Here is a 24065-nt window from a genome sequence, read left to right on the forward strand (position 1 = left end):
TTACCCGGATTCCCCTATTGCCAGATTTGAGAGAAAGCGAAAAATAAATTGCGCAAAATTGGGGGACACGCAAGATTTACGTGGTTCGGCACAAAATTGCCTACGTCCACGGGCTGCTGCAGATCTTTCACTATTTGGGAGAAATTTTACAACACTCTCAATTTTTCTCACAACTCAATCCCACTCTGAAAATTGCTCACAATTTTCTCACAAAGACTTTTCTCTAAGCCTCTCTTTTCTCTCTCTTGTTCTTCTATAAGAGGAGTTGTTTCTGGGATGAGTTTTCCTTAAGAGTTTGGGGGCCTATTTATAGTGTTTGGGAAAACACTATGCATTAATATTTTATTAGTGGTGGGGCCCGCGGTGGGGCCCACGTACAATTTTTTCTTGCTCTGGGACCCGCTCACCTATCCTCTTCTGATTTTCCGGTGGCATGAGAATTTTGACAAAGCCGAAAGAGCCAAAGGCTCTTTCGGTGGCATGAGAAGTTTGACAAAAAAAAACTTTCTTTTGTGTGCTTTCGGTGGTCTGCACACATTCTTTGACTAACAATCTCCCACTTGAAGACTGATTTTAATCTGTCTTCACATCTCGATCTATGCAGCAGATCTTCCCGGTCTTCATACTATTGCAGGCCAACTGAAGCTGAACACAGCTTCAGTTTGTCAATAGTCACCGTCTTTGTCAGCATGTCTGCCGGATTTTGAGCTCCACTGATTTTTTCAAGCTTCAAAATTCCATCTTCCAGAAGTGACCGGATAAAATGATACCGCATCTGTATGTGCTTCGTTCTGGAATGAAAAGACGGATTCTTCGCTAGATGAATAGCACTTTGACTGTCGCAGTATAAGACATTGTCTTCTTGTTTCTTGCCTAATTCATCCAAGAAATTTTGAAGCCACACCATTTCCTTGCTGGCTTCTGTAACAGCGACATATTCTGCTTCAGTTGTGGAGAGAGCAACTATCTTCTGCAATTGAGAAGTCTAACTCACTACAGTACCTCCTAGAGTATATACATACCCTATAGTGCTCTTTCTGATATCAACATTTCCTGCTAGATCAGCATCTACATAGCCTGTTAGTATTGTATCTCCACCTTTAAAACAAAGTGCTTTACCTGTGGTGCCCCGTAGATATCTGAGGATCCATTTGACTGCTTCCCAGTGTACCTTACCTGGATCATTCATATACCTAGGGGTGAGCACGGTTCGGTTCGGGTCGGTTTTTACCAAAATTTGAACAACCGAACCGAACCACCTACAATTCAAAACCGAACCGAACCATTACAAATCGGTTCAGTGCGGTTCGGTTCGGTTTGTTCGGTTCTAACTTCATCAAGTATAACTTCACTTCAATTTATCTTTTATATATTCTTATTACCCTATGCCAGCATGTATTTATTTTTTAACTTCACTTCAATTTATTATTCTTGCTCATGTATGTATACTGTTTTTAAGTGAAGTAACTTGTCCTTTTGGATTAAATACTAGACTCTGACGTTGTAATTTTTTAGTAACGAACTTGCTTTGTCTTTGGGTAAACGGGTAAACGGGTAGGGTTTGAGGCAAGGGAATATATTCGGTTGGTTCGGGTCGGGTCGGTTTGAAAAATTGTCAACCCGACCCGAACCGTCTTACTCATAAAACCGCTTTTTTCGGGTCGGTTCGGGTCGGTTCGGTCGGTTTTTTCGGTTTGAACCGAACCGTGCTCACCCCTAGTCGCAACATCATCCCGGCGACCCCCAAACCTGGAAGCTCTGCTCACAATGATTCCTCCCTAATTAAGGAATCGTTCGATCAAAGTTCGCCAACTCTGACTAAGAGGGCTTGTCAGAGGCAACGCCAATGCCTCGCTCGTCAAATGGTTAAAGCATTGGATCAAACCGATGGGGTTTGTTATTACGCGGACCTAGAGTCAAGAAAGCATCGAGTGGTCCAATTGCCTCAACGACAAACCACTCATATCTCTGCTCAACTCACAATGAAAGAATGGACTCTTGTCAAAAGAGCTCGTTCGACCCTCAAAGATCGTATGCAAAAACGTCGTGCAAACGCCGCTCGTGCTCGTGCCCTTCGTCAACAAACGCAAGAAGGGAAGAAGGAAATGATGTCTAAGGAAGCACCAGAGAATCGCTGAGTGTGGATCCTCCTCTGTCTTCGGTGACTGTTCTTTAGAAAGTCTGAAATGAACACCTAAAGGTGTACCCACTGGTTTTGCATCTTGCATGTTGAACCTGGAGAGTACTTTGTTGATGTACTCAGCCTGTGATAACATCAAGGTCCTAGACTTCGTGTCTCTCTTGATCCTCATTCCAAGAATCTGCTTTGCAGCACCAAGATCTTTCATCGCGAACTGTTTTGACAATTTCTGCTTCAAATTTATAATCTCTTGCAGATCTGATCCTGCAACGAGCATGTCATCAACGTATAACAATAAAATAATGAAGCTATTGTTAAACCTCTTGATATAGCAATAATGATCTGCTTGGCATCTAGTGAAACCGTTGCTGCCCATGAAGTTGTCAAACTTCTTGTACCACTGCCTGAGAGCTTGTTTCAATCCATACAAGCTCTTCTTCAAACGGCATACTAGATTTTTCTTGCCTGCCTTTATGAAGCCTTCTGGTTGCTTCATATAAATCTCCTCCTCCAAATCACCATGAAGGAAAGCTGTTTTTACATCTAACTGCTCAAGATGTAAATTCTCAGCAGCTACAATTTTCAACACTAATCTAATTGTAGTCAGTTTCACAACCGGGGAGAAAATTTCATTGTAGTCGATACCTTCCTTTTGCTGAAAGCCTTTGACAACCAATCTTGCCTTGTAGCGCTTGTTCCCATCATTCTCTTCTTTGATCCTGTAAATCCACTTGTTATGAAGAGCTTTCTTACCTTGTGGTAATTCAGCTAAGTCCCATGTCTGATTTGACATGAGTGAGTCCATCTCATCTTGCATAGCAGACTCCCACTTGACTGAATCCTCCACCTGCATTGCTTCGTCATAACACTCCGGTTCACCACTGTCAGTCAGCAACAGGTAGTGCAAAGAAGGCGAATAACGCTGGGTTGGCTTAGGAATTCTGGAGGAGCGTCTCACTTCTGGCGTGCTTGGTTCTTCTTGAACTGCTTCAGGGCTAGTCTGAACATCTTTTTCAGAAATCTCCTCAAATTCAGCAAATTCCTTTGTTTCAGCTTTTGTACTGGAGCTACTTGATTCTGCAGTTGATCTGTCTTTGTACATCACATTCTCATTGAATATGACATCTCTAATTCTGATGATCTTCCAATTTTCATAATCCCAAAACTGGTAGTCAAACTCATCACCACCATAACCAACAAAACACATTTGTTAGATTTGGTATCAAGTTTATTTCTTTTAGTAGAATCTATGTGTACATAAGAGATACAACCAAAAATGGCATGTATCCTCATGCTTCTGGCACGTTCATTCAAAGTTCTGTTCATGCGCTCTGCTACGCCATTCTGCTGTGGTGTCATGGGAACTGTTTTCTCCATCTTGATCCCGCTGTTTGCGCAAAACTCTTTGAATCTACTGTCTTTGTACTCTCCTCCATTGTCTGACCTCAACTTCTTTATCTTCAAACCAGTTTCATTTTCCACCATGGCCTTCCATTTTCTGAAGGTATCAAAGACTTCTGATTTCTTCTTCAGAAAATAGACCCACAGCTTCCTTGTAGAATCATCAATGAAGGTGACATAGTACAGTGAGCCTGCAAGAGAATCAATCTTATATTATTTTTAATATACAATTATTAACAATAGTAATTTATACCCACTATTACCCCCACCAAATTATCCTACCAAATTATGCAACTTCATAATATTATTCACTATTATCCCACCAAATTATCCTATTAAATTATCTCATTCAAGAATTATCCATCATTGTTCTACTAAATTATCCCAGTGTTAAAAAATTATCCTACTTTACCAATTATCTCAGTTCTACTTAAAAAGTTCTAGGTGACTAACCTCCCCTAAGTTAGAGGTTAGAGTACCATTTTTCTTACCTCGAGCAATGACGAGTGCTCCTTTGGTAATCTTCCATTCATGACCCGAGAAGGTTGTACAATAACCCTCTCCATCAAGTTGTCCCACAGAGATCAAATTCCTTCTAAGACCAGGAATATGTCTTACTCCTTGCAGCTTCCATGTGGTCTGATTTGGCAATTTTAATCTAATGTCTCCCTTGCCAACAATCTTCAAAGTTTCATCATCTGCTAGATGTACCTTTCCGAAATCACTGCTGACGTAGTTCTCCATGATTTCTCGGCATTGGGTGGAATGGAATGATACCCCTGAATTAAGAATCCATGATTCAATCGGACTGTTGACGCTTAGAATCATAGCATCACCTCCTTCCTCGGTTACGTTGGCAGACTCCTGTGCGCCGGTATTTTTCTTCGGTGTCCGGCACTCCCTCTTGAAATGACCCTTCTTGCCACAATTGTAGCACTTGAAGTCTTTCTTTCCTGATCTAGATTTGCTCCTTCTAGATTTTGATCTGCCGTGATTTGAACTTCTTTCTGAAGTTCTTCCCCTAGACTCTATGTGTAAAGCTGAGGAGGTTGAAGCTTCACCCGATTCTCTCCGTCGGATCTCTTCACTAAGAACCAGATTTCACCCGATTCTCTCCGTCGGATCTCTTCACTAAGAACCAGATCACGAACATCATCGAACTTCAACTTATTGCTTCCCGATGAGCTACTCACAGCCGTGACTGTAGCGTTCCAGCTTTCTGGTAGAGAAGAAAGAAGTATCAATGCTTGTACTTCTTCATCAAATTCAATCCCAACTGAACTCAACTGGGTTGTGACTGTGTTGAGTTCATTGAGATGTTGAGCTGTCGATGCGCCTTCCGTCATTCGCAAATTGAACAGCCGTCTCATCAAGTGAACTTTGTTTGAGGCAGATGGCTTCTCGTACATGCTGCAGAGAGCCGCCATAAGACCCGCCGTGGTCTTTTCCTTTGCTATGTTGAAGGCAACGTAACGGGATAGCGTCAATCAGATAACTCCAAGGGCTTGTCTGTCGAGGAGAGCCCACTCTTCATCCTTCATATCATCTGGCTTCTTTCCCGAGAGAGGTTGATACAGCTTCTTCTGGTACAGATAGTCTTCGATCTGCATCTTCCAAAAGCCAAAGTCCGCACCATCGAACTTCTCAATTTTTACCTTCCCTTCGTCTGCAGCCATCGCTCCCACTCGAATCTGACTTCCTCTGGATCGTTTCTGACAATTTCTGCGAACCACCTTGTATTTAAGATATCTCTGCTACTATTCACGTGAATAGTAACCTTACAGAAATTTGACAGACGTCACAACCAGAGCTCTGATACCAGTTGTTGGGAAATTACCCGGATTCCCCTATTGCCAGATTTGAGAGAAAGCGAAAAATAAATTGCGCAAAATTAGGGGACACACAACATTTACGTGGTTCGGCACAAAATTACCTACGTCCACGGGCTGCTGCAGATCTTTCACTATTTGGGAGAAATTTTACAACACTCTCAATTTTTCTCACAACTCAATCTCACTCTGAAAATTGCTTACAATTTTCTCTCACAAAGACTTTTCTCTAAGCCTCTCTTTTCTCTCTCTTGTTCTTCTATAAGAGGAGTTGTTTCTGGGATGAGTTTTTCTTAAGAGTTTGGGGGCCTATTTATAATGTTTGGGAAAACACTATGCACTAATATTTTATTAGTGGTGGGGCCCGCGGTGGAGCCCACGTACAATTTTTTCTTGCTCTGGGACCCGCTCACCTATCCTCTTCTGATTTTCCGGTGGCATGAGAATTTTGACAAAGCCGAAAGAGCCAAAGGCTCTTTCGGTGGCATGAGAAGTTTGACTGCGACGTTCTCCGCCCGAGATTCCACGGATTTTCCCATCGCTGGCGCCGACCCTGGTGCTGGCGACGTGCCCCAGGCCGAGTTCCTGGATCAGGGTTTCGACCAGGGTGGTCAGATTGGAATGGTGATGGCCGAGTTTTAGTTTGGCGCTGAAGAGGAGGGTTTCTCTGCCGGTGAGGAGGGGGAAGAGGGCGTCGTGCTACATGATGAAGCAGCAAATCTTGTTGAAGTGCAGATTTGAGACGGGGGGTTCGGTTGATGCGGATGGACGTGGTTCTAGGGTTTGTTCGGGGGAGGAGAAGGCTCAGTTTTGGGGGAGGAGGGATTTGATGGAGATGGAGTTTGGAGTTGATGATTTGGGGTTGGGGGTGGGGGGATTTGATTTTTGGGATGAAAATTTCGATTTTGGGGGGAACGGAGGGCAGCGGGGGTTTTGACGGGTTAAATTTTTTTTTTAAAATGGGCACGTATTCTAGACGGGAATTCCCGTCTAGAATACATTCTAGACAGAAATTTCCGTCTAGGATAACAAAAATTTTTTAAAAAATTAAAAATAAAATTTCCGTCTAGAATACTATTCTAGACAAAAATTTCCGTCTAGAAATTTTATCCTAGACAGAATATTCTAGACGGAAATTTTTCGTCTAGTTTAATACATTCTAAACGGAAAAATTTCCGTCTAGAATATTTCGTCTAGGATACGTGAATTTCTACTAGTGGGTAGGCCACATTTGTATTGGTGTTTATAGTCATTTTGACCCAATGACAAATAATTTTTTGTCGGCTAAAGTCCATGATTTTATAACCTATATCTCATAAATTTTTACCATATTTTTTTGCCGTTTTAATCCATTAACATGTAATTTTGGTGGTCAAAATTATCTATTTCACGAGTTATAAACCACAGTTATTGGCAATTTTTAGTCGTTTTAGCTCATTAGCAAATAATTTTGCGGAGTCCAAAATTCACGATTTCATGAGTTATAACCCATGATTTTTACCAATTTTTAGTTGTTTCAACCCATTGGCATACAATTTCCTTGCGGCCAAAATTAGTGATTTCATGAGCTATAACCTGTGATTTTGAGTTATTTTTAGTCATTTTGATCCATTGGCAAATAATTTTATGAAATCTAAAATTTATTATTACATGAGCTACAACCTATGATTTTTGGCCATGTTTAGTCGTTTCGACCCTTTGATATATTATTTCAAAGTGGCTAAAATTAATACTTTCATGAACAATAACCATGATTTTTGTTAGCCATTTCGACCCATTAACAAGTAATTTCACGAAGGCTGAAATTTATGATTTTGTGAGCTATAACACACGATTTTTACTCATTTTTAGTCATTTCGTGCAATTAGTAAATAATTTCATGAAGGTCAAAATTTATGATAATGATTCTTAGCCATTTTTATTCATTTTAACCTATTACCAAATAATTTTGTGGAGACTAAAATTCAGTATTTCATGAGCTATAACCCACAATTATTGACTATTTTTATCTATTTTGACCCATTGACATATAATTTCGTGATGGCAAAAATTAATGATTTAGTGAGCTATAACCTATGATATTTTTGGCTATTTTTAGTCATTTTAACCTATTGGCAATAATTTAACAAATGCAAAAATTCATAATTTCGCAAGCTATAACCCATTATTTTTACCCACTTTTAATCATTTCAACTCATTGGCAAATAATTTTGCATAGGTTGAAATTCATGATTTCATAAGCTATTGCCTACAATTATTAGCCATTTTTATCCTTGTTAACCCATTGACAAATTTTTTTGTGAATTCTCAAATTTATGATTTCATGAGCTATAAGCCATTAGCCATTTTTAGTCATTTCGAACTAGTGCAAACAATTCCATGATGGTCAAGACTCCCGATTTCATTATCTATAAACCATGATTATTGGCCAATTTTAGTCATTTTGATTCGATGGCAAATAATTTTCTAGAGTCCTAAATTCACAATTTAATAAGCTATAACCCACTATTTTTGGCTATTTATAGTTGTTTCGATACATTGACAAATAATTTCGTGTTGGCTAAAGTTCATGATTACATGAGCTATATCCCCAAATTGATGGCCATTTTTATTCATTTTGACTCCCTGACATATAATTTCCTAGTGGCCAAAATTAAAGATTTCGTGAGCTATATAGCTCATGATTTTTGGCTATTTTTAGTCATTTCAATCCATTAGGAAATAATTTAGTGGAGGCTAAAATTTATAATTTTTCAAGCTATAACACCTGATTATATGCCATTTTTTATCATTTTGACCCATTGGCATTTAATTTCATAGTGGCCAAAATTGATTTCATAAGCTATAACCCATGATTTTTGCTATTTTTAGTCGTTTCGACCCATTAGCAAGAATTTTGTGGAGTCTAAAATTCACAATTTTAGGAGCTATAATCCATAATTTTTGGTCATTTTTAGTCATTTTGACTCGTTGGGGAATAATTTTGCAGAAGCCAAAATTCACGATATCATGAAGTATAACACATGATAATTAGCCAATTTTTGTCATTTGGACAGAATGATAAACAATTTTGTGGAGTTGAAACCACACAATTTTCTGAGTTATAACCCACGATTATAGGCCATTTTTAGTTGTTTCAATCCAATGGAAAATAAATTTATGATGGCTTAAATTCATGATTTGATGAGCTATAACTCATGATTATTGATTACTTTTAGTTGTTTCGGCCCATTGACATAGGATTTTGCGGTGGCCAAAATTAATGATTGCACGAGCTATAATCCTCAGTATTTGACTATTTTTAGTCATTTTGACCTATTAGCAAATTATTTCACTAAAGCCAGAACTCACAATTTTAAGAGCTATAATCCAAGATTATTGGCAATTTTTAATCGTTTTGACCGATTGGCAAATAATTTTGCGAAGTTCTAAAATCCATGATTTTATGAGCTATAACACATGATTTTTGTCATGTTTAGTCAATTCAACACCTTAGCATATAATTTCACGATGGCCAAAATTAATAATTTCATGAGCTATAACCCATAATTTATTGCCAGTTTAAGTCATTTCGACACATCTGCAAATAATTTTGTGCAGACCAAAATTCACGATTTTGTAAGTTACAATCCATAATTTTTTACTCATTTTTAGTCATTTTAGCCTATTGACAAATAATTTTGTAGAGATCAAAATTTATGAATTCATGAGCTTTACCCACGATTATTAGCTATTTTTATCCATTTTAACCCTTTGGAAAATAATTTCGTGTAATCCAAAATTCACGATTTCATGAACTATAACCATAATTAGTAGTCATTATTAGTCATTTCAACCCAATGACAGATAATTTCCCGATGGCCAAAACTCATGATTTCATGAGCTATAAATCATGATGTTTGTTTATTTTTAGTTGTTTAGACCCAAAGACAAAATAAATTCACAGATGCTAAAATTCATAATTTTATAAGCAACAAACTAATATTACTAGCTAATTTTAGTCATTTTAATTCATTGACAAATAATTATGCGAATGCCAAAATTCATAATTTGAAGAGCTATAACCAATGATTATACCCATTTATAGTTGTTTCGACCCAATAACAAATAATTTTGTGTTGGAAAAAGTTCATAATTTCATGAGCTATAATCTCATGATTTTTCACCATTTTAAGTCATTTCGAGCTATTGGTATATACTTTTGTAGGGGCTAGAATTAACAATTTCATGATTTATAGCCTACAATTATCGGTCATTTTTAGTCATTTCGACCCATTGGCATATAATTTCACGGTGGTAAAAGTTAATGATTCCATAAGCTATAACCTATGTGCTTTGGTTAGTTTAGTCTTTTTAACACAGTGACCAATAATTTCACCAAGTTAAAAATTTACGATTTCATGAGCTATAACCCAGTATTTTTACCCATTTTTACTTGTTTTGCCTCATTGGCACACAATTTCACAGATGCCAAAATTAACGATTTCATAAGCTATAACTCATGATTTTAGCCATTTTTAGTCATTTCAACCCATTGGTAAATAATTTTGTCGAGTCCAAAATTTATAATTTTGTGAGCTATAACCCATGATTTTTGACTATTTTTACGTATTTCAATCCATTGGAGTATTATTTCGAGGTGGCCAAAATTTATGATTTCATAATTTATAACAATAAGTTTTGGACATTTTTGTTCATTTTGACCCATTAGCAAGCAATTTCTTGGAGGCCAAAATTCACATTTTCGTGAGCTATAAGCCTATAACCCTTGATTTTTAATCATTTTAGTCATTTTGACCTATTAGCAAGTAATTTCCTGGAGGTTAAAATTCATAATTTTATGAGCTATAATCCATGATTATTAGCCCCCTTAGTGAATAATTTTATAGAGTCCAAAATAATTTTATAGACGTTAAAATTCATGATTTTATGAGCTATAATCCATGATTCTCAGGCCCATTGGTGAATAATTTCATGTAATTGCGAATTTTGGTCCTCACGAAATTTCTTGAGCTATAAGTCACGATTATAGGCCATTTTTTATATGTTTTGACCCATTGGCATGTAATTTCGTGATGGCAAAAAATTAAGGATTTATTGAGCTATAACCCATAATTGTTTGCTATTTTTAATTATTTAGACTCATTAGCAAATAATTTCATGGAGAAATTTACGATTTCATGAGCTATAACCCACTAATTTTACCCACTTTTAGTCATTTCGACCTATTGAGAAATAATTTAACATAGGTCAAATTAATGATTTTATAAGCTATAACCTATGAATTTTAGCCATTTTTATCTGTTTTGACCATTAACAAATAATTTTGCATCGAGATATTGGTATATAACTGGGGGCATGTATTGCTAGGTTCTATTTGTATATATACTTGGTGGAATTTGGCATATCTTAACCAAACTGTTTGCATGGCTCGTCGTTCTTGATCAGTTAGATATGTAGAGATATTTCTCATTGTCACAGTAAAATAAATGATTTTACGAGCTATAACCCACAGTTGTTGGTCATTTTTAGTCAGTTCAACCCATTCGCATATAATTTCTCAGTAGCCCAAGTTAACGATTACATAAACTATAGCCCAAGCATTTTGGCCATTTTTTGTTCTTTTGACCCATTGATAAATAACTTCACAGGGTCAAAAATTCATGATTTCATGAGCTATAAGCCATGATTTTTACTTATTTTGCCTTGTTTTGACTCATCGGCATACAACTTCGCGGTGGCCAAAATTAACGATTTCATAAATTACAATGCATGATTTTAAGCTATTTTTAGTTATTTTGATCCATTGGCAAATAATTTCATAAAGTCCAAAATTCACGACTTCATGAGTTATAACCCATGATTTTTAGCTATTTTTAGTCATTTCAACCCATTAGTATATTATTTCGAAGTGGTCAAATTTTATAATTTCATGAACTATAGACATGATTTCAGGCCATTTTTAGTCATTTTGACTAATTGGCAAGTAATTTCACGCAGACCGAACTTCATGATTTTATGACCTATAACCCATGATTTTGCTCATTTTAGTGAATAATTTCATGATGGCCAAGACTCACGATTTCATTATCTATAAACCATGATTATTGGCCAATTTTAGTTATGTTGATTCACTAGCAAATAATTTTCTAGAGTCTAAAATTAACAAATTAATGAGCTATCTAACCCACTATTTTTGGCTATTTATAGTCATTTCAATGCAGTGGCAAATAATTTCATGTTGGCTAAAGCTCATGATTTCATGACCCATATTCCACAATTGTCGGCCATTTTTAGTTATTTTGACCCATGCCCATAATTACAAGGTGGCTAAAATTAATGTTTGTGAGCTACAGCCCATGGTTTTTGATAATTTTTAGTCATTTCAACCCATTAGGAAATAATTTCATAGAGGTTAAAATTTAAGATTTTGCGACCTATAACCCCCGGTAATTTGCCACTTTTACTCATTTTGACCCATATGCATATAATTTCACGATTGCCAAATTTAATTATTTTATGTGTTATAACCCATAAGTTTTGGCCATTTTTAGTCATTTTGACCAGTTAATAAATAATTTTATGGAGTCCAAAATTCACGATATTAGGAGCTATAACCCATAATTTTTGGCAATTTTTAGTCTTTTCGATTATTAACCATTTTTAATCATTTTGATCTATTAGCAGATAATTTCATCAAGTCAAAATTTTACGATTTCATGTGCTACAAGACATGATTTTTGGTTATTTTGAATCATTGGCAAGAAATTTCACGTAGGCCAAACTTTACGATTTTATGAGTTATAACCGATAATTATTTACAATTTTTAGTCAATCTGAACCCTTGGCAAGTAGTTACAAGGAAGCCACAATTCACGATTTCATAAAGAAAAAACTAATACTTTTATCCATTCTTTTTAGTCTTTTCGACCATTGGCAAACAACTTTATAGAGTAAAAAAATCACGATTATATGAGCTATACAACTCATTATTTTTGCACATTTTTAATTGTTTCGATGGATTGGAAAATAGTTTTATGGAGGCTAAAATTCATGATTACATGAGCTATAAAACTCATGATTTTTGGCCTTTTTATATTCATTTTGACCCATTAGAAAGTAATTTCATATTGGCAAATTTTAACTATTTAATGAGCTATCCCTATGATTTTTGGCAATTTTTATCATTTTGACCCATTAACAAATAATTTTGCGGAGGGGAAAATTCATGATTTCATGCACTATAACCCAAAATTATTAGATATGTTTAGTAATTTCACCTCATTGACAAATAATTAAGTGGTGTATGAGCTATATCACATGAAAAATCACGATTGTATGAGCTATATCACATGATTGTTTGCCTTTTTAATCATTTTGACCATTTAGTAGAAAATTCTACATAGACTAAAATTCATGATTTTGTAAGCTATAATCCATGATTATCGGTAATTTTTAGTCATTTCGACCCATTTGCAAATAAATTATGGATGACAAAATTCGATATTTCATAAGCAAGAACATATGATTTTTGGCCATTGTTTTTAGTCATTTTGACCATTAGCAAATAATTTTTTAGAGTCCGAAGTTCATAATTTCATGAGCTATAACCCATGATCTTTAGCTGTTTGTTGTCATTTCGACCTTTTCACTAATAATTTCCAAGTGGCCAAAATTCATGATTATGCAATCTATAACCCATAAATTTTGGCCATTTTTATTCATTTTCATAGATTGGCCAATAATTTTATGGAAGCCAAAATTCACAGTTACATGAATTATAACTCATGATTTTTAGCCATTTTTATTCTTTTCAAACCATTAGCAAATAATTTTGCAAAGGGCAAAATTCACGATCTCATGATCTATGACCCATGGTTTTAGGCCATTTTCTTAGTTATGATCCCTTAGAAAACAATTTTGCGGAGTCCAAAAGTCAATTTCGTAAGCTATAACCTGTGATTTTTTACTATTTTTAGTCATTTCAACCCATTGGCAAATAATTTTATAGTGGCCAAAATTCATGATTTTGTGAGTTATAACCCACAATATTTGGTCATTTTTAATCATTTCGGTATATTGGTAAATAATTTCATGGAGTCTAAAATTCACGATTTGGTGTGCTATAACCCATGATATTTGGCTATTCGTAGTTATTTCGACCCTATGAAAAATAATTTCGATGTGGCCAAAATTCACGATTACATGAGCTATAACTCATGAACTTTAGCCACTTTTATTTATTTTTATTGATTGGCAAATAATTTTAGGAGGCCAAAATTCACGATTACATGAGATATAACCCATGATATTAGCATTTTTCTTTAGTTACGATCCTCTGGAATAATTTTGCGGAGTCCAAATTCTATAACTTTATGAGATATAAGCCATGATTTTTGGCCACTTTTAGTTGTTTGGTACCAATTGCAAATAATTTTTCGGTGACTAGAATTCACAATGAGCTATGACCCATGATTTTGCTGCTATTTTTAGTCATCTCAACCCATTGGTAAATAATTTTGGCTAAGTCCAAAATTTATTATTTCGTGTGTTATAACCTATGATATGTGGTCCATTAATAGTCATTTCAACCCACTAGTAAATAATTACACTATGTTATTTCGGGTATTTTTAGTCATATTGATCGATTGGCAAATAATTTTGTGGAGGCCAAAATTTATAATTATGTTAGCTATATAACTCATGATTTGTGGCTTTTTTTTTTGCATTTGAGCTGTTCAAAAATAATTTCACAGTGTCCAAAATTAACAATTTCAAAAGCAATAACACTTGGTTTTTGGCCTTTTAAAATCATTTCAACCCGTTGGTAAATAATTCTACGAGAACCAAAATCCATAATTTTGCGTGCTATAAACCATGATTATTGGCCTTTTTTAGTTGTTTCAAATCATTGGCAGATAATTTGATGGAGATCAAAATACACGATTTCCTAAGTTACAACCCGCAATTGTTGGCCATTTTTAGTCATTTTGACTCATAGGCAAATAATTTCACGAAGGCAAAATTCATAATTTTGTAAGCTATAAACCATGATTAGTGTTCATTTTTAGTCATTACGACCTATTGACTAATAATTACATTATGGCCAAAATTACCGATTTAATGAACTATAACCATAATTTCTGGCCATTTTTAGTCATTGGACCCATTGGCAAATAATTTAGCTAATGCCAAAATTCATGATTTAGTGAGCTATAATCCATGATTATTAGTCATTTTTACTAATTGGAAAATAATTTGATAAACTCTAAATTTCACGATTTCATGAGCTATAACACATGATTTTTAGTCGCTCTAACCCATTAACAAAAAAAAATTCATGCAAACCAAAATTTAAGATATTGTGAGCTTTAACTTACAACTATTGCGCTTTTTAGTCATTTTAATATATTGGCAAATAATTTCACGGAGGCCAAACTTCATGATTTCGTTAGTATACAAGAGATTTTTGGCCATTATTAGTCGTTTCGACCATTTGGCACATAATTCCATGGATGTCAAAAAATAAGATTTGGTGAGCAATAATCCATGATTACTGGTCATTTATAGTCATTTTAACCCATTGATAAATAATTTTACGGAGTTCAAAATTCACGATTTTATGAGCTATAACCCAAATTTTTTTTATCATTTACAATCATTTCAATTCATTAGCAGATAGTTTTGCACTGCCCAATATTAACGATTTCGTGAGCTATAACCATGATTTTTGGCCATTTTTAGTTGTTTTGACTCATTGGCAAACAATTTCCTAGAGGCCAAATTTCATGATTTCACGAGCTATAATTGTTGATTATTGGCCTTATTTAGTCGTTTTGACCCATAGGCAAATAATTTTCCCGAAGTCTAAAATTCACAATTTTATGAGCTTGACTGTAGGCTGTCTAAAAATCACTGCAGATAGTTGATCCCTATCAAACACTAATGATGGAAGTTATTATTGTGCGCAGCGAAAATTTCGGCAGAGTTTCTGATGCACAATAAGAGAGAAAGATCGATAAGAATTCTTGTTTCTCAAAGGGAACAAGAATCTGAAGCCTAATATCCCATCAAAGTGGGATATTTACTCTTCCTCTCGTCAGCTCTAGGACTGCGCGTCGAGAGATCCTAAAAACTATTACAATGGCCACAAACTCAAACAAACCAATTTTACGTGGTTCGGCAAAAAAACTATTACAATGGCCACAAACTCAAACAAACCAATTTTACGTGGTTCGGCAAACTGCCTATGTCCACGGGGCAAGGAGGGGGGATCTACTATTATAGAGAAAAAGAATACAACTGGGTTTACAACTCTCACAATCTAAACCCTCAAATACTTTTTCTCACTTCACAAAACAGCCGCCAAATAGAATTCACGAAGCCCAAGAAGAACTCAGCCGCCTATTCTCTTTCTCCCTCTGCTTCCGCACCTGCACCTCCTTTTTCTTTTCTTTCGTAGCCGCAAAAAAGGAGCTCCTGCACTCACCAAGCCCGAAAACCTAGGTACAGGTACAAAGATATATATACTAGCTGCAATGTTTCGGGTACATGGGCCTCTTTCTCCGCTGGATGCTGGCCTGGCTCTTCACGCATTTTTGAAACCGCATCTTCGAAAAACGCGTCTTCGTGGACTCCCAGCTGTCTTCGTGGACTCCTAGCTCGTGAACTCTCTGCATATGGTGGCCCCCACGTTCCATGAAGCTGCGTTCACACAGTTATAACCTGACGACTTCCACTTATGGACAATCGAGCTATCCGAAATCTAAACTTCTCTCTCTCTCTCTCTCTCTCTCTCTCTCTCTCTCTCTCTCTCTCCCCTTCTTTTTTTCTCTCGGGTTACTATTCATGGTTACTGTTGCTCCAAAAAAATTGCAGGGTTCTCATAAATAGAATTCTTCAAACTTATTCCTTTTACAACTAGATCCTCCAAATTCTCTTCTAGATAAAATTTTAATTCATGTGGACCTCATGTATGCCTTATTTTGGACTAGACCCATAACAATTGGAGTAATTAGATACTCTCTAATTACCATATAATTAGAGAGGATCGAAAAGTTCCATATTATATCAAACATGAAACAGTATAAAAATAAGAGCGGAAGTGGCTAGATGGAAAGTGCAGTAGAGACAAAGATAAACAATTAGTTTTAAATCCAATTATGGACCCTTATTAATTACATTTTTAATCCCTACAGTACCCATATTACCCTATCAAAAGTTCATTTTATTTACAATTTTATTTACCCATATTAGTTTTAATTCCTTTTTTTTCAGATTAGAGAGAGATTTATTTAGTAATAAAAGATTACCAAACATGTCATCGGTACTTCAAAATTAATTTCTACTTCTGAAGCTGTTGGCTTTTCAAAATCCAGAAATACCAAGATAATAAGAATAAAAATCCTATAAATAATCAGAAATAACTAAATTTGAGGTAACAACTTATCAGTTGGAAGGGAGAGAAGCTCAAGGCTAATCCAACTCCTAATTTTCCTCTCTCCCAGACTCCTGTCACTTGCCACTTTAGACCAAATCCTAACCTTTTCCCGACCACCAAATTATTCACAAAAAATAAGAACAACAATAATAAAAGGGGGAAAATAGACATAGAAAACAAAGATAAAGATGGAATTTTATAGTTCTGAATCTTCCTCCAAAAGCCCAACACAACCACTTTACACAGGAGCTTGCTAATACTAGTATTTTTTTAATTTAATATAATAGAAGCGAAGAAGATTCAAGATTGAAGCCTGAACAGGTACATCTGTTTGTAGTCTCTGATGGGTTTTTTTTTTTCTTTCTCCCTTCTAGTTTTTAATTTGTTTAATGGCTTCTTTAGTGGTTGCCCATGCGCGCCGATTGCCTTTTTTTCAATTCCTTTCCTCTGCCATTGGTCTTCTTGTCTTTTATCACCCTTTGGGAGATGAATATGTATATATTAGTGTAAATTGCTTTTTCTACGTCCTGTCAGTGTAATTTTCAGATGGTGATTTTTGAGATGAAAAACGTTTATTAAATGAAATTTGCTTGGAGTTTAGCTTTGGACAGAGACCCTTCACCCCGAGAGAAGAGAGAGAGAGAGAGAGAGAGAGGGAGAGGGAGTGTATTCCTCCTCCCTGAAGCACTAGATGACTCTTAATCATTTGATGTGCAATCCAATCCAATCCAATCCCTGTTCCCTTTCGTACGCAACAGACATTTTGATGGACCCCGTTATTTTTAGTGTGCTTTTTATCCCTGTCCCTCTCGCTTCTGCCTCCTCTTTCAAAACCCATATTTGGATGGAGGGGTAATCAAGTCTCCTTGTTATTTTTCAAAACCCACATTTGGATAAGAACGGTTTCAGTCGGTGTGCGTTCTCATCCTCTCCTTCTTCTTTTTTCCCCACCCTTTATGTTATTATTGCGTCGGAAGTTTTGATTCGAGATATCTAGTTGTTGGAACGGATAAACGGTAATCGTAATTTGATGCTACTGACTAACTAAGTTCAGTTTATTATGTGCGTACGGTTGTAATCGATGACATACACGATCGCGGAGCTCCTTCCTCTGTTCTGATTCCCGCGCCGTTTGCTTTGCTTTGTTTGTTTCAGGTAATTAAAATGGCCAAAGACCATGGTGGATCTCCGAAGCTCCACCAACTGGAGAACCGAAAGAAGCGCCTCACTTACGTTTTTGGGGTTAGCGGCCTCTGCGTCCTCTTCTACGTTCTCGGTTCCTGGCAAAACAACACCATCCCCAAACCCGACCCAAATTCAAACTTATCTAACAAAGTTGATTGCGACAATGTAGCCACCTCCCAGCCCGACACCGGATCTTCCGGTATCGATCCCGGGTCCGTATCGCCCGACAACAACGTGGCTCTCGACTTCCAAGCCCATCACCAGCTCAATGTCAACGACACCCCCATCGTCTCGTCGGGCCAAGGCTTCCCGGCTTGTGCGATGAATTTCAGCGAGTATACCCCTTGCCAGGACACGACGAGGGGGCGGAGGTTCGATAGGAACATGTTGGTATATAGAGAAAGGCATTGCCCGGGCGATGATGAGACGATTCGATGCCTGATTCCTGCTCCCCCGAAGTATAAGAGCCCTTTTAAGTGGCCTCAGAGCAGAGACTACGCTTGGTACGATAACATCCCTCACAAGGAGCTCAGCGTTGAGAAGGCTATTCAGAATTGGATACAGGTAGAGGGTGACCGGTTTCGGTTCCCTGGGGGTGGCACGATGTTCCCTCGGGGTGCTGATGCCTATATCGACGACATTAACGCGCTTATCCCGTTGACTGACGGGAGCATCAGAACCGCTGTTGACACTGGATGCGGGGTGAGACATTCCTCACGCCGAATGCTTTCTTTTTTAGGTTTTAACTACATTCAAATACCATAAAGTACGTTGTAGTTACGCGTCAACGAGTGAACAGTCTGCGTATCTACACGAGTAACCCTCGATTGTTTTTGCACGGGTAACCCTCGATTGTAAAGGAAGGGAAAAGGTAAACAGACTCTAGGGTTAGCCACATAATTAACTACAAATGAGTAATCTCACAAGGTTACCAGAGTTGATGCGCAGACTCTACCTCCGGGTACCTGAACGTAATTAATCCTAGGTTTAATTACAAATTTAAATTTTGTTTAACATGTTTATGCGTTTGAATCTCTGAAGGTTGCGAGTTGGGGAGCTTATTTGTTGAAGAGGGACATTTTGGCGATGTCATTCGCACCAAGAGACACACATGAGGCTCAGGTGCAGTTTGCATTGGAGAGGGGAGTTCCTGCGATGATCGGTATAATGGCAACACAGAGGATTCCATATCCGGCTAGAGCTTTTGATATGGCTCATTGCTCACGGTGCTTGATTCCATGGGCAGCATATAGTAAGCAAACAAATCTTTCAATGTCATTATGACCCCTTAGGAGCCGAACTCTGGTGCATTATCTTAACTCTCAAATTTCAAAGAACCTACGTATTTCAGTTTTTTGGGTGACTTAAATCATCTAATGTCCTCTCTAGAATGCCGTATCTCCATCATTTCCCTGGTGTCGAATGAAATCCACGTACATGGTTTCTTAACGGATGGGTGCAGGTCCATACATTGGATTCTTTGCATTTTTCTTTGTTTTGCCTTTTTGTTAGTTTTCGCGAGTCTTTAAGCCTGAGAATTGTATGTCATAGCAGATACTCCTTTGATCAGATAGGCTAGGCTCAAGATGTTCAGTTTACTTATCATCTTGTTTTTCCCTCCCATGTTTTTTAAATTTAAGTTGGAATAACTTTATTCAAAATCATTAATCTTTCAGATGCCTTGTACCTTACTGAAGTCGATAGAGTTTTGAGACCGGGAGGATACTGGATTCTTTCTGGTCCTCCGATCCACTGGAAGAAGTATTACAAAGGTTGGGAGAGAACCCAAGAAGATCTGAAACAAGAACAAGACGGTATTGAAGAGGCAGCAAAGAGCCTATGCTGGAAGAAGGTTATTGAAAAGGGAGATCTTGCTATTTTTCAGAAACCTATAAACCACGTTGAATGCTCTCAGAGCATACAGGATCGCATGTGCAGGAGCAACAATGCTGATTCTGCCTGGTAAGATGACATCTCTTGCATACTATGTTACCTGGGTACTCCTAACTAAAGTCGTACGTGTATCCGGCACATACCCGTACCAATATCCATAACCCAAACTCCTCAGACCCTCCTTGCGTACATGAATACATTTATTCAGTCATGCACTCACCTACTCAATATATATATTAAGTTAAACACTTCTCATACATTATTTGAACGCATATCCTGCACTTCACATCCGCTTCTTAAAACTCGTTAGACAGAGATTAGATTTCGATCTATTACTTTAAAGGAACATTTTGGTGTCTTGTTCAAAAATGATGGTTTTTCAATTTATATCCACACAATAAATAAACATAAATATATTATATTAATTTTAATTTTCATAACATGTAAGTAAAAAACAATATTGATCTCATGTAAATGTTTAATTTTAATACATAATATATGTACCGGCTAATTATTTATATAGTCGTGTTTCTATATCGTACCTTTTACAATTTCCCATGTCCCGTACCCTTACAAATTCCGACACCCGTACCCGTACCCATTTCCATGTGACTTTAGGTTGCATACAGTGGCGGAGCCACATAGAGCTTGCCCTGGGCAGCTGCCCAGGGCAAGAAAGTTAACATATATAATACCCCCATTAAGGTTTTTGTATGTTGTCCATAAAATCTTTAGACTGCAGGATTTAAATCTTTACTTGTTCTTCTATTAAGTATGGACAACATACAAAAATCTTTAAACTGGTTTGATTTATAATCATGCGGTCTAACTATGGCTTCAAATTCCGAGAAACCCCTCCTCATCCTCTTCTTCCCCTTAATGAGTCCAGGCCACTTCATCCCGATGGTCGACATGGCCGTCATTTTCTCCTCCTGCGGCGTCCGCGCGACCCTCGTCACCACTCCCGCCAATGCCGCCACCGTCCTCACCTCCTCCCCCAATCTCTCAATCGTCACTGTCCCCGTCCCCTCCCCCGACAAGACCCACCTCCCCCTCGGCAAAGAGAATCTCTCCTCCATCCCCTCCTCCCTCTTCGACACCTTCACCGGCTCCCTCCGCCTCTTCCGCCCTCTCCTCGAGCCCATCATCGGCTCCCTCTGCCTCTTCCGCCCTCTCCTCGAGCCCATCATTGTCGACTGAAATCCTGACTGCATCATCTCCGACTCCCTCACTGCATCATCTCCGAAACCCTTTATTTTTCGCCCAGGGCAAAAAAATTTCCTGGCTACGCCCCTGGTTGCATACATATGTTACATTTTCTCAGTAAAACATTTTATGGGTAATCGAAATAGTTTCAACTTTTACCTCAGCACTCGTTCCTTTACCGAATCGTATTATCTACTCCGGTGGGCAACTTGCTAGCTTGTCAAAAGTAGAAATCTATTCTTGATCATTGAAGCACACAGAAGTTCGTTACTTGTTCTTGAAAATCTCAGTAACTTCTACTCGAAATATTGTAACTTAATCTGTAGTTCCCTAAAGGGTAAAAAACCCGAAAGCGAAATACGTAGAGCCTGCGTGTACCCTTCAGGACTCAATCCTGAATCTTTTTGTTCCTCATGCTTCCTCTTACTCTGCATTTGTACTCTTTGACGATGTTATATTATAGCTCTATTTATTGTTTTAATTTCTTCCTCACTTCAATTTGTATGTACTGAAACATAAATATAGATTTCGGTCAATTGGACACCCACTGTACTATCGTTGTTTTGAACTTACTGCCCGTCCATTTTCATTGTTGTAGATAGACGCTCTGAGTAGTCCTGAAAAGGAAAAAGTTTTGACCCTTTTACGTTCAGATGTAATCACTAATTCTACCCAGGGACAACATCCACCAAAATTTCACCCAGAGTAAAAAAGAGTCAAAAGAAAAAAGAAAAATTAGAACAGGGTTCCATCTGCGGCAATGAAACTACAGAGGTGGTAACAAGTGCAAAACAGAGAACTTCAGGAGGCCTATGCATGTGAAATTAATTACAACCAGGCCCCCCGACGGCCACAACCACCGCACACCCAAGCAAATGCACGAACGAAACAGTTCCAGGAGTCGAGGTTTCTTACTGTTGCATTGCTTACCGTATGTATATATCCTGCAGGTACACGAAAATGGAAGCGTGCATAACTCCATTACCAGAGGTAAACAGTGAAGAAGAGGTCGCCGGGGGGGCGGTCAGGAAGTGGCCAGAGAGGGCATTCGCTACGCCGCCAAGAATAAGCATGGGTACGATCCGAGGAGTAGATGCCAAGACGTTCGAAGATGACAACAATCTGTGGAAAGAGAGGATCTCACACTACAAGAGGATCGTCCCCGGGCTTACTCAGGGTAGGTACAGGAACGTGATGGACATGAACGCCAACCTGGGTGGGTTTGCTGCAGCTCTCATTAAGTTCCCGGTTTGGGTGATGAACGTGGTCCCATCTCATTCGGAGCGTAACACTCTCGGTGTCATTTACGAGCGAGGGTTCATCGGAACCTACCAAGACTGGTGTGAAGCGGTCTCGACGTATCCGAGAACCTACGACCTTATCCACGCCGACGGTCTTTTCAGCCTCTACCAAGACAGGTATAAGCTTTGTTCTATTGTACGTGTTTTAACACGCGAGTATTTTTTATCTTTTAATTGAAGATAAAATGACAAAGACGGAAGTGTCTTTCTATCCCTATTAATTAGAACAAAATGCAAACTATCATGAAGTTAAGATTATGACCGATGTAAATTTCAGCTAGAAAATAGGATGAAGTATGTATGTGCTCGTAATATGTCAGGTTAGTGATCATGACAAACTTCAGCCTCTAAAATGTAGAACCGAGTCGGAAAAAAAAAAAAAATTTCAAAACGAAAGGCCTCAGTACTAAAATGGAAATTGTTGTTTCAGGTGTGACGTGGTGCACATCCTGCTAGAAATGGATCGGATATTGAGGCCGGAAGGGACTGTGATATTCCGAGACACGGTGGACGCGCTCACCAAGATCAAGGAGGCGATGGACGGAATGAGATGGAAAGGTCATGTCAGCGATCATGAGAGCGGGCCCTTCAATCCTGAGAAGATCCTCGTCGCGACCAAGACCTACTGGACCGGCGAGCCCTCTCAAGGGAACTGATTTGATCGAATTTTTATTTCTTTTCTAACAGAGGATATGATCTTCACGGGGTTAGTTTCTATGCAAATCTGTAAAATTAATTAAGAATGTTGCCAATCCTAGTCTCGTTCGTTTCTTTTAGGTATCCTTTTTTTTTCTTTCCTGAAACCCTGTTAGTAGAGTTAGGATCTTGATCAAAGCAACGGTTGTTTTTTTTTTTTTTTGGGTGAGTGATTGTTGAGAGTTGAGTGCAAGGACTGCTGATTTTTCCCCTTGATGCAAACATTGTGTTTTTTGGTAACTATGGAATGACTTTAACTATTATTATAACCGATGAGACCCACGGGTCGATTTAATTTCAAGTAACAGGGACCCCAAATTGGGGTCCAGGGATATGTGAGCTGTCCTCCTATTTGGGGTCAAGGGATATTAATCTTTAGGTAAAACACCTCTATTAATTGCCTCAAGGTCATTATTTTAATCGGCGTAGTGTTTTGATTGTGGGAGGTGTAGAATACTATTACCCCGATCTTTCATGCATTTGGCTGATCAATCTTTTTTGGCTCCTGGTGAAATTATATTCTTGAGGTGCGCTTAGGTGTGCAAGTCATAGGATACCTGTTGGGATACTTTTTTGCTCGATTTTGCTTTTCCCTCGTTTTTGGGCTTTGCTACAGGGACACAAAATATGAGACAGATGAGGTGTCCCACTCCTATTACATCAAAATTTTCCTCGTTTTTAGTTAGAGAAGATAAGAAAGTTGGGGCCTACATTTTACTTTTAATTGAGGCCACTATGAAGATTTGGAGGAGATCTTTCCGAGACGAAAGCGGGCAGGTCAAGATATTTGTGTTGTCTTACTTGCGCCTCTTCGTACCGATAGGTTTATCCCTTGGAAAGCATGATTGACGAAGTTTAGTGGGACGACTACTTTATGCCTAAAAAAATACGCACCGAGGCAAACGTGTCGTCATCAATGGTAATGCTAGTGTTCGTGTTGACCACCAGTATTCTCCTTCGCCTTGGGGGGACAA

General features: G+C 37.8%; 1 protein-coding gene across 4 annotated transcripts; it reads left to right on the forward strand.

Moving 5' to 3' along the window:
• LOC109839665 (probable methyltransferase PMT17) lies at positions 16997-23334 on the forward strand. Of its 4 annotated transcripts, none has more exons than XM_020408186.1 (6): positions 16997-17131; positions 17966-18697; positions 19037-19247; positions 19672-19957; positions 22045-22512; positions 22826-23334. In XM_020408186.1, exons 2-6 carry the CDS (start codon positions 17975-17977, stop codon positions 23049-23051), a joined length of 1914 nt encoding a protein of 637 aa, XP_020263775.1. In that variant the 5' UTR covers positions 16997-17131; positions 17966-17974; the 3' UTR covers positions 23052-23334. The 4 variants fall into 4 exon arrangements, with proteins under 4 accessions (XP_020263775.1, XP_020263774.1, XP_020263773.1 ...); XM_020408185.1 differs by lacking the exon at positions 16997-17131 and adding an exon at positions 17583-17724; XM_020408184.1 differs by lacking the exon at positions 16997-17131 and adding an exon at positions 17584-17872.

The sequence above is a fragment of the Asparagus officinalis genome, chromosome 4 (assembly GCF_001876935.1).
Source record: "Asparagus officinalis chromosome 4, Aspof.V1, whole genome shotgun sequence".
NCBI classification, from domain to species: Eukaryota; Viridiplantae; Streptophyta; class Magnoliopsida; order Asparagales; family Asparagaceae; genus Asparagus; species Asparagus officinalis.

What these genes read in the sequence shown, in the direction of transcription:
- LOC109839665 (XM_020408186.1), top strand. Translation starts at nt 17,975, where the DNA reads ATGGCCAAAGACCATGGTGGATCTCCGAAGCTCCACCAACTGGAGAAC. An exon ending in CTGTTGACACTGGATGCGGG is followed by an intron (nt 18,698 to 19,036) that starts GTGAGACATTCC and finishes GAATCTCTGAAG; the next exon opens with GTTGCGAGTTGGGGAGCTTA. An exon ending in GATTCCATGGGCAGCATATA is followed by an intron (nt 19,248 to 19,671) that starts GTAAGCAAACAA and finishes TTAATCTTTCAG; the next exon opens with ATGCCTTGTACCTTACTGAA.